This window comes from Scyliorhinus torazame, chromosome 8 (assembly GCF_047496885.1).
Source record: "Scyliorhinus torazame isolate Kashiwa2021f chromosome 8, sScyTor2.1, whole genome shotgun sequence".
Classification (NCBI taxonomy): Eukaryota; Metazoa; Chordata; class Chondrichthyes; order Carcharhiniformes; family Scyliorhinidae; genus Scyliorhinus; species Scyliorhinus torazame.
Window position 1 is genome coordinate 242,186,826 of NC_092714.1, and position 17,302 is coordinate 242,204,127.

General features: G+C 44.7%; 1 protein-coding gene across 7 annotated transcripts in view; it reads right to left on the reverse strand.

The window, feature by feature from the left end:
- The window catches only part of arhgap40 (Rho GTPase activating protein 40), a 176,121-nt gene that overhangs the window by 34,679 nt on the left and 124,140 nt on the right, over positions 1-17,302 (reverse strand). For 6 of the 7 annotated variants that reach the window (XM_072515020.1, XM_072515018.1, XM_072515017.1 and 3 more), the window contains 2 exons: positions 5,656-5,876; positions 1,226-1,316 (listed from right to left, as the gene is read on the reverse strand). In XM_072515020.1, the coding sequence (XP_072371121.1) occupies positions 1,226-1,316; positions 5,656-5,876 (312 nt within the window). The remainder of the gene's footprint in view (positions 1-1,225; positions 1,317-5,655; positions 5,877-17,302) is intronic. The other variant, XM_072515019.1, reaches the window with a different exon arrangement.

Sequence of the window (17,302 nt, forward strand, 5' to 3'; positions counted from 1 at the left end):
ATGGGTGAGTGAGTAGGAAAGTGAGTAAATTGGTAAACGGGTAAATGAGTGGGTAAGCAAGTGGTTGCATGAATAATTGGCAAGTGAGTGGGGGCTGGGTTGCGGGGTGACATGTTGAGTCAGTGGGATTGCAATTGGAGATCAGTTGGGATGGTGGGTTGAGTTATGGAGTTAGACCAGAAATTATCGTGTAACATTTCTAGGGTAAGTATTAAGTATTGGATAAGTAGCATGCATTGCGCCCAAGTCTCCCAAGACTGAGATCAATACAAGAGATATGCGTGGAAGGTCCCACGCAGAGCGAATCAGACAATGGGTTTAAATTTCCGGGGCAATTGCAGTGTTTTTGTGCATGCCAGGATTTCAGATGGGTCTTGAAGTGTAACAGTGACCGAAACCTCTACATTCACACTGCTGATGTCGGAAGGCTTGCCCCAATATCCCAAACAATTTTGGTAAACCAACAGCTAGCAAAGCTAAATGTGGCAGAAGCACAAAAGGGGAAAACAATTTTAAGAGAAAAAGAATTATGTAGTGTGTATTGGTTTCCACGTTCAATTTCACAATGTGTACCTCTGTTGCACAGAAGTGAAAAGTTGTAAAATCTACCCTGAGAAAACTATCACCAGCAAAAATAAAACCATGCAGGGCAATGTTATCCCAGAGTAGAGCACTCAACATTAATAAGTGATGTAACATAATAATGGACTGAATCAATTGAAACGGCAATATCTAGATGAAGGAATATTCAATGTACAGCATACTTGGACAGACAGGACAAATCATGGGCAAACAGGAAGACAGATTATTGCCATATTTCAACAACACAAAAGTCACACCAAGACAGTGTGGCTTTCAATTCTGCCACCTCCCCCCAAACCCCACCACATCCTTAATATTCTTGAAAGAGGGGAATAAATGCAGGGGGAGAAATGAAAGGTGTCGAGCAGGTTGCTGGTACCACCTTCATTTTGGGGAAGCAGCAATGGCCTGGAATCACAGAAATTATAACATCAGCTTAACCGCAGTAAGGTCTGAAGAAGAAATAAATAGCATAAGCAATAGTTCCCTTCCTAACTTAAAAAGGCCCAAAGGCTAACTCAGCTGGTCTTTTTCCATTGGTAAGGAAAATGCTATGTAGCTTTAAAGTTCATAAATTCTTTTTGCTTATCCCTCCCTTCTTCAAGACAAATTTTTTGATTATTTAAATAAAGTTGAAATGTACCTTCTCTTTTCTCACCATCTGGCAGCAGATGCTCAAGTTGCTGATCCGGTTGCAATGCGTCAATAACTGGACTTTGGTTATCCTGCATTTCCTGAAAGTAACACAGTCCACAAAGATATTGGAACCTTTGATGCAAATGAACCGAACTGCTGAGGCATTGTGCTTTGTACATATGCTGTACTGGCAGTAGAGTACACAATAAGTAAACTGTTGTAAAAGTGTATGCCTGCTAGTCGTTTAAAAGCGCATTTGAAGCAGAAACGTCTGCTGATCTACCTGGAATTGTAATGTTCAAAAGGTTCTCTTATAGATGGTCCAGAACCTTGCTAACCTTCTTGCAGAATCTATTTCTGCAGTAAGTGTCAACCACAATGGCTTGGCTGTTTAACACACCAAATTACACAATGGGGATATAAGTATCAGCTCAAACTTCCCATTCAGGATAACCACAAACAATTCTGCAGCCAGGACTACAGTTTCTGGGTCAACAATCACTGTAATACTGTCAGTCGGGGCAGCTAATTTCGCTTTTGGTTCAGCTGGTTTAGGGAATCAGCAACTGAGCTGTACAGAGTAGAGATGTCTGGTTTAATCCCTAGTCTGCAAAGGCAAGGGAACCTCATTATAATTATTGTATCTTTTATACATTGTGTGTGTTATGAATAGATTTTTATGTGCATTTTTGAATTGTGTACGACTTCCTAGTAGAAGAGGGTTAACTTTAGATGCCTGAGGAGGCGGTGTGAGTTAATTGGAACCACAAGTTATGGATTGACTGTTTATGTGTTAAGAATATGCTGTTTGGGTCATGACTGTGACGCATCACAACCATGGGTTGTGATTGATCACAATTACAGTTAATTTAAGCACTGACAGTCAGCAAGATCAGAACACAGCAGCACAGGAAGGCCACCTTGCTGCAGGGGGTAAAAACGATCAACTCGCAGAAGTTTAGTGCACAGATTGAAAGACTCAAGGAGAGGAAAGAAGAACAGGAGTCACAAGCTGTTCGTAGCAACTGGAGTCAATGGGAAGCGAGAGCCATTTGAACTAGGACACCCATCGCCTTGATTTAAGTATAACCTTTATGACCAAATAAACTGTCTTAATACTACTGCATTAAGTGTCCACTTGTTGGAAATATATACTCTGGTCTCTGATCCTCTTAATCTCTGTGCTAAATTAGTTGTTCTCAGTCAGGGCAGTGTTGGAATACTGAAATTTGTCTCAATTACTCTTGATTAGGATGGGTAAGTGACTTTGGACTTCAAGCTCGTGACCTACAAGGCTACAGTGCTACCTGCCCTCCTCCTGTACGTGTCAGAGACATGGACAACATGCAGCAGACACCTTTCCTACACTCCAGGGTTGTGTGCCCTAAGATGACTAAAAATTCCAATACTGGATCCACAATCCTGGAATGAGGAACCACCTGAGAATAAGACGACGACCTGATCCTCCAGGCCCACATATAGTCAGTGGGTGAATATCAAATAAAAGTAGACTCAATTGATATGTTTGCCCATTGGCATTTTTTCACTTTACTCATGTGTGAAGAATAGTCACATGTTCATAGTAGATTTAACCAATAGACTAGTGCTGAGCCAATAACCAGTAAAAGGAGGGGAGGGGGGGGACAGGAAAATAAAGCCAAATTATACTTCAACCCGTGGCACGCATCAAAGCTAAGGACTTACTAGAGGCAATAGTTCTTTCTACTACTTCCACTATTGGTTATTGGTTTTTGTACATTCCTACAAACCTCTTTCAGCTAATTTTGTTCCTTATTTGCTGATGACAGGGATTGGGACACCATTCCAGAGTGAGGTGCCCACAAGTAGCTCACCCAAATAACTATTCTCCATCTGACAACACCTAATAAAGGAACAATTCAGTGAGATTTTCCTTTGGTGTAGAACACAGATTCTGCCCAATGATATAGCTTCATTTTTGACCTCTGTTCCAGTCTTCTGATGGTCTGTGTCAGGTGCAGAGCACGTGTAGTCTACCAACAGTATTGAGGCCAAATTTGTTCCTGTCCTCACCCACAATCAACTCACTTCCCTGATTTATGTTTCATATACTCCCTATAGTGCAGAAGCAGGCCATTTAGCCTATTGAGTCTACACCAACGCTATGAAAGACCCCCCTACCTAGACCCACTCCCGTCGTATCCCTGTAACCCCACCTAATCTGCACATCTTTGGACTGTGGTAGGAAACCGGAGGAAACCCTCACAGATACAGGGAGAACATGCAAACTCCACACAGTCACCCAAGGTCAGAATTGAACCCATCTTCCTGGCACTGTGAGGCAACAGTGCTAACCAACAGAGATTAGTGGTAGAAATCAAGAGCAGGAGCTAACTGGAAATCAACTATTACCGATTGAGCAACATCCTCATACTGTGCAAGTTGGGCAGCAGTTGTGTGAAATTTGCCAGACTTATATTGGAATGAATATTCCCCAACAAGAAGAATTTACTTGCAACATTGTCACTGTAACTACTGGTCTGGAATCTCCCAAGAAAAGATAGTGATAGCCTGTTGCCACTGGATTAGATGGTGGACCTCAATTAACAGGATACGCCTGACTGTTACATGGGATGAGGGTATAGTGGTGGGTGAGGGGTAACTCAGGGTTGCGGTGACAGGGTCGCTCAGATTCACCAACATAAGACCATGGCCATTTTAAATTACGAAAGTCTAGTTCCAAATCCTGAGCTTGAATCTGGAAGTAATGTGTTTGAGGGTTGGAATATTGGTCAGATGAATGGTACCACTGGGTGCACACAGGAACAATCCCCATTTGGCATGTAACTGGGTAGTGAAGGGAGAAGATGAGCATCATCAAGAGAACGGAAAGAAGCCCAGGCCATGCAACATCCCAAAGTTTTCTTGCTCCGCCTGCCCACAAAAAGACAATAACATTTCAATTTAATGTCCCTTTAAACCAATGGCTTGATCTTACTCTTCCCTGACGGTGGCTTTGAAGGCGGGTGCGAGATGGTATTTGTAAAATCGAGCGGGGGGGGGGATTATTGTAAGCCATCGGCAGTCCTACCCACCCTTGGGCCCATTGAGGACCCGAGTTGGCTAACTAATGACCACTTTTTTAATAATATGCTCTATTGTCACAAGTAGGCTTACATTAACACTGCAATGAAGTTATTGTGAAAAGCCCCTAGTCGCAACATTCCGGCGCCTGTTCGGGTACACAGAGGGAGAATTCAGAATGCCCAATTACCTCACAGCATGTCTTTCGGGAAACCAGAGCACCCGGAGGAAACCCACCCACAGCGAAAGGTCCGAGGTCCGGCAGCTTTAGCTGTGCAGGCTAAGTGTCTGTCAAGGAGAGAGGGCCTTCGTTGTGGATCTTCTGAGCCCACCAACATCCACCCCCCCCCCCCCCCCTCCAAAATCACACTGACCATTTACTCTCAAACCCAGCCCCCCACCTCTCTCTCCAGGGCACGCCAGCCAACCTGAAATCGCCCCACTTATTGTCCAGCTATAGCTGCAATCTCCATTGGAGATTATCTGTCATCCCACCATTCCCACCTGCCATTACTAGAATTGGAGCTCGAGGCCTCTGAGGTATGACTTTCCATCCCTGAGGGGTGGAAACCCGCCACCAGCCTGTTAACGAACAATTGACTGTTAAATTTCATTGGGGCAGGAGTTTGTCCCCTGGGCAGGTGTTCTTCCCCTGGGCAGGCTCCCAATCAGGTAGGCCCAGGGACCTAGGTGAGGCCAGCACTAGGTGTGGAACACTCAGTCATGCATTAAACTAGTGTAGGACCCTAACAATGTCATAGAAAAATAGAATAGAATTATAGAATCCTACAATGCAGAAAGAGGCCATTCGGCCCATCGAGTCTGCACCGGCCCTTGCTCTGATAGAGCATCCTATCTATGCCCAATCCCCACTCCTATCCCCGTAACCCCACCCAACGTTTGGGCAATGTTAGCATGGCTAATTCACCTAATCTGCGCACCTTAATAATAATAATCTTTATTAGTGTCACAAGTAGGCTAACATTAACACTGCAATGAAGTCACTGTGAAAATCAGACTGTGGAAGGAAACCGAAGCACCCGGAGGAAACCCATGCAGACACAACCGCACAGACACCAGAGGTCGGAATCGAAACTGGGTCCCTGGTGCTGTGAGGCAGCAGTGTCACCATGCCATCCTAATGTCACTGGACAACAAATGTTATATTTTAATTAGATCCTTGCCTCCCGGGCCAAAGGCCTTCGATGTTGAAAAGAAGCCTGTTAAAATGGTGCAAGTAAGACAAATACCACCCTGCTGATAAGTTAAACTCCCCACTTGGCACATCCCACCAGACATGGGGAAAGTTAAAAATCAGGTCTTGAGAGCTTTAAGATTCATATCATTTGGTTATTATAGACTGTTTACACTTACTGAAAACTTGGGTCTTGCAAAGACATCCCGAACATCTCGTACAGGCTGTTTACTCTTTACCCGCATAGACAGAGTATAGTTGTCCACCCTACGCTGTACAGCTGCAGACTGTGTCCGAGTTAGAGTCGAGAGCAGGACTACTTCATCGTCATCATTACTGCCTTCCTTGATGAGAGTGGAGAGCCCAGCATCCTGAAGCCAGTCAGCCTCAACTTCTCCATCTACAAGCATAAAAAGTCACATTTAGCTTTAACTTTTGATCACACTTTCCAGGTCAACATTGGCTATGTCCAGTATGAAGTCATGAGAATCTACTCATTTCAACAGATTTTTAATAAAAATTCTTTATTGGGATGTGGGTGCCACTGGCAAGGTCTGCATTTGTTGCCCATCACAAACTGACCTTGAGAAGATGGTGGTTAGACACCTTTTTGAACAGCTGAAGTCCACCTGGCTTTGGAAGACGGCTGTGCTGTTCAGAAGGGAGGTCCAGGTGCATTGCAGGAATGGCAATATAGTTCCAATTCAGGATTATGTGCTTGGACCGACACTGAGCGTTTTTTGTGTTTCCATTCATCTGCTGCCCTTGTCCTTCTAGATGGTTAGAGGTTGAATGTTTGGAAGGTGCTTTTGAAGAAACCTTAATGAACTGTCGCAGTCCATCTTGTATATAATTCACACATCTGCCACCGTGGGTCGGTGATGGAAGGACAGAATGTTGAAGGTAGTGGATGGGGTGCTAACCAAGTGGGCTGTTTTCTCATGGATGGTGTCAAGCTTCTTGAGTGTTGTTGGAGCCACACAACCAACCATCTCACTCCAAGGTAATCTGTATGGTCATCAAATTCAACCACATGATTGAGCTTCAATGAATAATCAATTCGAAGCTGGTCACAAAGTGTTTATAATCAAAACAAGATTCAAAATGTATCTTTTGTATTCTTAATGGGAACTGCAGTAAGATGTCCAGTCTGTTCCAACATTCAATTAGATCATGGCTCCACTGTAGCCCAACTCCATTTTCCAGCCATTCTTCTGTATCCCCTGATACACATATAAAAATCTATTGATAGCCATTTCCACTACCCTTTTTAGAGAGCACTGCAACTCCTGCTGCTGACTGGAAAGGCATCAGGAACAGTTACACAATGTGCATTCGGCCACACTGCAGTTGCTGGATAATGCATTACTCTTCCGGACACCTTTCTAGTTGGATGCAAGAGTTCCGTATATGGGCCCTCCAGCCGAGTTTGTTTCGCATACTATCCACTGACTGCAAATCACGTTATTCGGTCGCCCGCAGACGTGTCCTTGTTCAATCGTAGCCTTGAAAATTAACTATTTCAATTATGTTCCGTCTTTGTGTAGAATGCCTATGTAGCCACTTAGCTCAGTTGGTAGCTTTTGAATTTCTCAGCGTGAAGATAATGAGGTCAAAATCGCACACCGAGTAATGACCTTTTTCTTAAATATTTTCAAATTACTCTTCCTATTGATTTTACGAAAAAGTATCATAGAGTCTTACAGCATAGAAGAGGCCCTCTGGCCCACTGTGTCTGCGCCAGTCAAGAACAACCACCTAACTATTCTAATCCCATTTCCCAGCACTTGGCCATAGCCTTGTATGCCTTGGGATTGCAAGTGCACATCTAAATACTTCTTAAATTATATGAGCGTCTCTGCCTCCACAACCCCTTGAGGCAGCGAGTTCCAAAGTCCCATCATCCTCTGGATAAAAAAGTTTTTCCTCACGTCCCCTGATCTTAAATCTATGCCCCTTTGTCATTAATCCCTCCACCAAAGGGAAAGGTTTCTTCCTGTCTACTCTATCTATGCCCCTCATAATTTCAACCATATCCCCCCTCAGTCTACTCTGCTCCAAGGAAAACAATCACAGTCTATCCAATCACTCTTCATAACTAAAACCCTCTATCCCAGGCATCATCCTGGTAAATCTCGTCTATCACATACCTCCTGTAATGTGGAATCTAGAACTGAACACAATACATCAGCTGCGGCCTAACCAATGTTTTATACAGTTCCAGCATAACCTCCCTGCTCTTAAACTCCATGCCTTGGCTAATAAAGGCATGTGTTAAGATGGCATAAATACCAAATGCCATCTTAACAACTTATCTACCTGCTCTGCTACCTTAAGGAACTGGTGTACATGCACACCAACGTCCCTCTGATCCTCTGTGCTTCCTAGGGGTCTGCCATTCATCATGTATTGCCTTGCCTTTTTTGACCTGCCCAAGTGCATGACCTCACACTTATCCAGATGGAATTCTATTTGCCACTGATCAGCCCATCTGACCAGTGTGTCCATATCCTGCTGTAATCGAAGGCTATCCGCCTTTCTATTTACCACTCTCCACATCATCCCCAAACTTACTGATCAACCCTCCTATATTCAAGTCTAAATCATTTATATAAACCACAAAAAGGGCCTCAACAGTGATCCCTACGGGGCCCCACTGGACACATGCTACCAGTCAAAAAAAATCCCCGACCATCATCCTCTGCTTCCTGCCACTCAGCCAATTCTGGATCCAAATTGCTAAATTCCCTTGGATCCCATGAGCTCTTACCTTTGCTATCAGTCTCCCATGTGGGACTTTATCAAAAGCTTTGCGGAAGTCCAAGTAGACTGCATCAAATGCATTGCTCTCATCGACACATCTCCAAATGCAGATTAATTCTGTCTCTCAGAATGTCTTCCAATGGTTTCCCCACCACTCAATTAGACTGACTGGCCTGTGATTTCCTGGTTTATCCCTCCACCCCCCTTCTTGAATAATGGTACCACATTGGCCATCCTTCAGTCCTCCTGCGGCCAGAGAGAATTGAAAAGTATTGTCAGTGCCCCTGCTATTTCCTCCCTTGCCTCACTCAACAGCCTGAGATACATTTCATCTGGCCCTGGAGATTTGTCTACTTTCAGCCTGCCAGACCACTCTGAATCTCCTCTCTCAACATGGTAATCTCTTTAATTTTATCAGTCCTTCTCCCTGATTTCTATACCCATACTGTCTCTCTCGTGAGTCAACACTGACACAATTCATTTAGAACCCCTACCTCCGGCTCCACACATAAATTATCACTGTGGTCATTAATGGGCCCTACTCTTTCCCTAGTTATCCGTTAACCCTTAATGTACTTGTAAAACTTCGAATTTTATTTTATTTTATCTGCCAGTCTCCTTTCATGTCCCTTTTTGCTCCCCTAATTTCCTTTTTAAGTTCCCTCTTGCACATTCTATATATCTCTAGCACTTCTGCTGTTTTGAGCCCTTGATATTTGCTATATGCCTCTCTTTTTCTTTTAATCCAATGCTGTATATCCATTAATATACAGGGTTCACTGGATTTGTTGGTCACACCCTTTGCCTTGATTGGAACATGTTGGCCCTGTACTCTCCCGGTTTCCTTCTTGAATGCGTCCCATTGTTCTGTCACAGATTTACCTAAAAGGCTCTGCTCCCAGTACACCCTGACCAAAACATTTCTGATCTTATTAAAATCACCTTCCCCCAGTTTAGAACTTTAATCTCAGGCCCATCCTTGTCCTTTTCCATAATAAGCTTGAACTTTACAGAGGCATGATTACGGTCTGCAAAATGCTCCCCCACTGACTTGGGCAGAGAAATGGCAAATGGAGTTTAATCTAGACAAATGTAAGGTAATGCATTTTGGTAGGTCTAGTGTGGAGGGGAAATATACTGTAAATGGTAAAACTCTTAGGAATATAGAAAGTCAGAGAGATCTGGGCGTGCAGGTCCACAGATCATTGAAGGTGTCAACACAAGTGGACAAGGTAGTCAAGAATGCATACGGAATGCTTGCCTTCGTTGAACGGGGCATCGAGTATAAAAATTGGCAAGTCATGCTACAGTTGTATAGAACCTTGGTAAGGCCGCACTTGGAATATTGCGCACAATTCTGGTTGCCACGCTACCAGAATGATGTGAAGGCTTTGGAGAGGGTGCAGAGGAGGTTTACCAGGATGTTGCCTGGTCTGGAGGGTGTTAGCTATGTGGAGAGATTGAATAGACTCGGACTGTTTTCATTAGAAAGACAGAGGTTGATGGGTGACCTGATAGAGGTCTACAAGATTATGAGAGGCATGAATAGAGTGGATGGGTAGGCACTCTTTCCCAGGGTGGAGGGGTCAGACTAGGGGGCATAGGTTTAAGGTCCATGGGACAAAGTTTAGAGGAGATGTGCGAGACAGGTTTTTTTACGCAGAGGGTGGTGAAGTGCCTGGAACGCGTTGCCAGGGGAGGTGTGGAAGGGGATACATTAACTGCATTCAAAAGGCATCTTGACAAACCATGGATAGGATGGTCATAGAGGGATATGACACAAGGAAGTGCGGAGAGTTTTGGCAAAGGTTGGTATCATGACCGGTACAGGCTTGGAGGGCCGAAGGTACTGTTCCTGTGCTGTATTGTTCTTTGTTCTTTTATACTTTAACCACTTGCCCTGCTTTCTTACTGAAAATTAAGTCCAGGACTGTCACCTCTCTTGCAAGTCCTTCTACATACTGGCTTAAAAAAAGTTCTGGGTGAATCTTAAGAATTCCACATCCTCTAAATCTTTCAGACTATGGATCTCCCAGCTAATATTGGGGAAGATGAAATCACCCACTATCACTACCCTCTTACTTTAACACTTCTCTGAAATTTGTCTTTAAATTAAACATCGCAAACAATTCTCCTCTAACTGAATTGAATGTTGGCCATCCCACTTACTGAAGTTTCCTGATTGCATAGCTTCATTATTTACTGATTTGTCAGGAGAATGTTTTCCAGAGGAATCTCGAGGTAGGCTAGATGTGCAGACCTAAGAATGGGTAATCTGAACTTTGTTAGTCTCTGTCAAGCTAACTTGTTCATTTTAATGAAATTCACAGAGAAACTTTGTGCATATGCAGAAAAGATTGCAGCACAAATTATGAGTAAAAGCGAAACTTGATTTCAGTCCTGTCTGACTGAGCTATCGATTTAACATTGCACCATCTTGTTCTGGATTCCTTCATCAGAAGGTATTGGGCGCGATTTAACGGAAGAAGGAACTGAAGGCATTGTTGCTAAGTTTGCAGATGATACAAAGGTCTGTAGAGGTACAGGTAGTATTGAGGAAGCAAGGGGTCTGTAGAAGGATTTGGACAGGCTGGGAGAGTGGGCTATGAAGTGGCAAATGAAATACAATGTGGAAAAGTGTGAGGTTATATTCTCTGGAAGGAGGAATTTAGGCATAGACTATTTTCTAAATGGAGAAATGCTTATGAAATCAGAAGCACAAAGGGATTTGGGAGTCCTTGTTCACGATTCTCTTAAGGTTAACGTGTAGGTTCAGTCGGCAGTTAAGATTGCAGACAGATGTAACAGCCACGGCATCACTAGAGGGCATCAGAGACGGGTATAAAGGGTCCAGCCCAAGGTAGGATCCGCCTCTTTCAGAAGCACAGGGCTAGTGAGCAGCAGCACACAGAGACAGCTCAGCATAGGCAATTTACCTTAGCTTCACTGGTCATACCTCTTGACTATTATATCTAGTTAAGCTCTGGAAACAGAACAAACCTACTGAATAAAGTATTTGTGTTAACTGGAAGTCTACAATCTTTATTCAGGCTTAGAGAATAACATATGATACCAGGAGTGATTTCAGAAAGCTAGCCAGACACCAGCAAGAGAAGAAAAACTTAAACCGGATATTCGACTGTGGAAGACTTCTCAGCAAATGGATCCTCAACGACTAACTGATTCGATGGAACTTGTTGGAACTCCATGGCGGCTGGAAACAACCGGTAATTTAAGATATAACTGGAAAATGTTTGAACAGATGTTCCAAATATTTATCACAGCTAATGATTTAAGCACTGCCTCTGATGCAACAAAAATAGCCCTACTACTCTCAACAGGAGGGCATGAAGCTAGAGAAATCTATAATTGATTTAATTACTTAGAAGGTGAGGACAAATCCAAAGTAGAAATTATACTCACAAAATTTGCTGAACGCTGTAACAGTCAATCTGGTGAGATGCTGGAAAGATTTAACTCTCGTCAGAGAAACGGAGGGCCCATCTCTGATTTTATTACTAATTTCAAGTTAATACCACAAGGCTGTAATTATGCTGATTTCAGAGACACTGTGATAATGCATCAATTAATTTCTGGACTATCTGATAAAAATTTTCACAAAATAAGGATCTAACTCTAGAAATCGCTATACAAAAAATGCCTTGCTTATGAACAAAAACAAAATCAATACTTTGAGTCTCTACAAACACAGAATCATCATTTAGAAAACAAAATCAGTATAATGGTGCGAACACTCACCATGAGGCGGAGGCAGAGCTGAATCGGAGGAAGACGGAGGTTCTGAGCAGCAGCCATCTTGAGAAAGGAGCCGCACATGCGCAGTTGCGAAAAGAGCGCACAGTACAGGAAACTCGGAGTGCGCATGGGCAATCGAGTCCTACGCATGACGTCACGAGCGTCATGACGTCAGAGGACCAGAACCATGCCCACTTAAAAAGGAAATGTACGCAAATGAACAAAAAGAAATTTAAAGCTGCAAAACCCAATTTTCTTGCCTCAAAAGACAGAACAATGCCCAAACTTACACCAGCAGTTGAAAATAACTTTCACAACACCCTGGAACAAGCAGTTAGCACCACCCTAGAAGATGTTATGGTCCTTGTAGACTACGACTCAGACGAAAATTTCATCTTGGGAGATGGCTACCCCAGTACCAAATCCGAACCGCGACTAGGGGTGTTGTACCGTGAAGACCCCGACGATGAGTTCTTCGGATTGGGGAATCTTCAGTCCAGCATAAATGACATCCCGACTCATGAGTGCAGGATTATGCTGCGGCCTGATGCCAAGAAACAGAGAGTGGTTCACGCACCACGAAGGGTCCCAGCCTCCACACAAGATGATTTGTTAATTGAAGATGAAGTGAACGATCATAACTCCGAAATAAAAAGCGATGATTTGTCTATCGAGTAATACACACAATACTACTCAGACATGGCTGAGTTATTCGAAGATCCTGATCATAGCATCAGCAACACGGTTGAAAAGCTCAATACCACTCTTCTCATGGTAGATGAGTCCAAAACCATAGTGCCATGGCAGATCGTCGATACATTGGATGACAGCAATACCCAAGACGAAGACGACGCCACACAGAGAGCACTGAACGACTCTGTTGAAAGGGCACAGGTCGACTCTACAGTGAGAACACTACGAGCCTCCACAAAAAGAGAGTGACGCAAGCCTCCACAGACAGCTCGGTGACAGACTCAAAAATGGAAGCAAGCAAACACTCCATAGCAAACACCATGCATGTACAAGAGCATGAAGATCTATCAAGCTTATTTGAGCCACCAGAAGAAGACACTGAATGTCTACCCACTGTATGTGAGACAAGTGACGAAGAAATCACAATTCCCATACAGAATGTGCAGGATCACAGCGAGACTGACATATCTCAGCTCGTCTGCACAGAAGCACTCAATAATCAGAGGACGGCCACCCATGAGTCCAGAGAAACCACGTCAATTGAAATCTTGAAGATTTTGACTCCAGAAGAGGAGCACCAAGAGTCCAGAGTGACCACGTCAATAGAAATCTTGAAGATTTTGACGCCTGAAGAGGAGCACCAAGAGTCCAGAGTGACCATGTCAATAGAAATCTTGAAGATTTTGACTCCAGAAAAGGAGCACCACAACCCACAACAAAATGAAATCGTGAAGATTTTGACTCCAAAAGAGGAGCACCAAGAAATCAATGATAATTCAAGTGACCCTGAAATGACTCCAAAAGGAGCACTTAGAAATCAATGATGATTCAAGCGAACCAGAAATGACTCTAGAAGAGGAGTACCAAGTAAGCAACGAAGAGGAATTGAATCCACCACAAATGACTGATGTCACCAACATTAATGCAACATCAGATCATTCTCACAGTTCTCAAGAAGAAACGTTCAGTGTAGCAGATACCACAAAGCACACTGACACCAATAACTGTGACAATGAGTCAAATAATCCACATGGCACACTCATTGAGTGCAACAAGAACAACAAAACCCACAAGCACAGCAGAAACAAGAACAACAAAAACATGCAGCGCAACAAGAATGACAAAAGCAACGAGAAGCATCCCAGAAACAACAAGCACACCAAGAAAAAGAACAAGAATAAAAGCGAAAACAACGAAAACAGAATCAACAAGCCCGACACAAACAACAAGAACGACAACAAGAATGCCAACGAAAACAATCAAGACAGAAATGACAAAAACAACAAGAACGACAACGAAAACAACAAAGACAGAAACGACAGTAACAACAATGAAACAATAACCTGTATAACATGGTACGACTCTGCACGTGAAGGACAATGCCACAGTACACTGCGAAACAATAACAAGACTACAAACATGCCATGGCATGATAAAGAATCTCACAAATTCACATATGCTCCAGAACAAACAAGCAAAACAGCTTTCACGAACGGTGACATACAGAATCAATACCACAAACACAAGAAAAAGTCGAGGTCAGACAACGGTGCGACGCAGAATCGCTACCCGCAATCAAATGGAACAGGTGAAAAACGTGTCCACATCATTAAACGACTCATCAGCAAAACAGCCGAGTCACGTTCCGACATCAACCTAGCTCTGTTATCGTACCGAGCAACCCCATTGAGCTCAGGACTGTCGCCAGCGCAAATATGCTTTGGCAGAGACATCCGGACAACCCTTCCGGCAAAGCAATTCCGAGACCCCGGCAACGCACCGGTTCTCGACGGCATGCGGGCACTATGCTCCAAACAAAAACTATACTACGATCAACATGCAATTCCACTCAAGCCACTGACAATAGGTGACACCATCAGAATCAGGGACCCAGAAGGCGGATGATCTGAGTCAGCCACGGTGATCAGGCAGGAGGCACCGCGGTCCTACATTGTCAAATCGTCTGCGGGAGTACTTTTTCACCGTAACCGCCGGGATCTATTAAGAGATTCGACCTAAATCGCCAGTATTTCCCACACTGGACTTGACCGAGTCCATTTGTCCACAGGATGTTCCTCGACACACAACGCCAGACAGTACTCTTGATGACATCAAACCATCATCCCTACTACCACCGTTAAGACGCACTAGCAGAAGCCGTAAGGCACCCGACCGGCTAGATTTGTAACGACACTTCAACACACGCACAAGACGAATATGGACATTTCTCACGATGGACTCACAACACAGTTAATTTGTTTTGTATTACTTTTATCATTTTCACAGTGTGCAGGTTTGCTTATTCTCACCACTTGTTATGTACAGTTTTCTTGAGGCCAGTCTAGGAAACATGTCCAATAAAAGGGGGGGGGGGGAAATGTTGTGATCTGTACATGCATCTGCACATACACCAGGGACTGTAGACAGATGTAACAGCCACGGCATCACTAGAGGGCATCAGAGACGGGTATAAAGGGTCCAGCCCAAGGTAGGATCCGCTTCTTTCTGAAGCACAGGGCTAGTGAGCAGCAGCACACAGAGACAGCTCCGCATAGGCAGTTTACCTTAGCTTCACTGGTCATACCTCTTGACTGTATTATATCTAGTTAAGCTCTGGAAACAGAACAAACCTACTGAATAAAGTATTTGTGTTAACGGGAAGTCTACAATCTTTATTCAGACTTAGAGAATAACATATGATACCAGGAGTGATAACATAGTTTCCACTTGTAAGAAAAACTAGAACCAGAGGACACCAAATGAGACTAAAGGGATGATCCTTTAAAACAAAGATGAGGAGGAATTTCTTCAGCCAGAGGATGGTGAATCTGTGAAACTCTTTGCCGCTGCAGGCTGTGGAGGCCAAATCACTGAGTGTCTTTAAGACAGAGATAGATAGGTTCTTGATTAATAAGGGGATGAGGGGTTATGGGGGGGGGGGGGGGGGAAGACAGGGGAATGGGGATGAGAAACATATCAGCCATGACTGAATGGCGGAGCAGACTCGATGGGCCGAGTGGCCTACCTCTGCATGCGCCCCCACACACACACACCCTTCCAAGAGCTCCATCTGTCACCCCCCCCAAACTCTCCCTACATACTTGCCCCACCCACCCTTCATACTCGCCCATCTCCCCTCCACCCTCCCTTCATGGGCATGGCCCATCCTGGCACCTGGACACCCTTGCACTGCGACCTTGGCAGTACTCCTGCCAGCTTGGCAGTGCCACCCAGGAACCTTAACAGTGCCAAGGTGCCAGCCAGGCAGTGCCATGGTGTCTGCGTTCCAGGGGGAGGATCTGGGAGCCACCTGGCACTATCCCTGGCCTCCCAGGGGCCTTCGATGGCCTGGGGGTCACCCCGGGGTGCTGTTCGCCTGGTCCACTTTTGGAGTGGATTGCATTTGTTTATTGTCACGTGTACAGAGGTACAATGAAAAGTATTTTTCTGCAAGCAGCTCAACAGAACATTAAGTATATGGGAAGAAAAGGGAATAAAAGAAAATACATAATAGGGCAACAGAAGGTATACAATGTAACTACATAACACCGGCATCGGGTGAAGCATACAGAGGTGGCGTGTTAATGATGTCAGTCCATAAGAGGGTCATTTAGGAGTCTGGTAACAGCGGGGAAGCTGTTTTTGAGTCTGTTCGTGCACGTTCTCAGACTTCTGTATCTCCTGCCCGATGGAAGAAGTTGGAACAGTGAGTAAGCCGGGTTGGAGGGGTCTTTGATTATGCTGCCTGCTTTCTCCAGGCAGCGGGAGGTGTAGATGGATCCGGCCCACTGTGGTCGTATCGTCAGCAAACTAGTAGATGGAGTTGGAACCAAATTTTGCCATTCGTCGTGTGTACAGGGAGTAGAGTAGGGGGCTAAGTACGCAGCCTTGCGGGGCCCCGGTATTGAGGACTATTGTGGAGTTGTTGTTGTTCATTCTTATGTGGTCGGTGGGTCAGAAAATCGCGGATCCCGTTATCATAGAATTTACAGTGCAGGAGGCCATTCGGCCCGTCGAGTCTGCACCGGCTCTTGGAAAGAGCACCCTACCCAAGTTCAACACTTCCACCCTATCCCCATAACCCCAGCAACTCCACCCAACACTAAGGGCAATTTTGGACACTAAGGGCAATTTAGCATGGCTAATCCACCTAACCTGCACATCTTTGGACTGTGGGAGGAAACCGGAGCACCCGGAGGAAACCCACGCACACACGGGGAGGATGTGTAGACTCCGCACAGACAGTGACCCAAGCCGGAATCGAACCTGGGACCCTGGAGCTGTGAAGCAATTGTGCTATCCACAATGCTACCGTGCTGCCCAGTTGCAGAGTGGGGAGCCAAGTCCTAGGTTTTGGAGCTTTGATATGAGCTTGGCTGGGATTATGGTGTTGAAGGCAGAGCTGTAATCAATAAATAGGAGTCTGATGTAGGTGTTCTTGTTGTTGAGATGCTCTAGGAATGAGTGTAGGGCCAGGGAAATGGCGCCTGCTGTGGACCGGTTGCGGCGGTATGCGAATTGCAGTGCATCAAGGCGTTCTGGGAGTATGGAGGTGAAGCGCTTCATGACCAACCTCTCGAAGCACTTCATTACAACTGTCAGGGACATCGGACG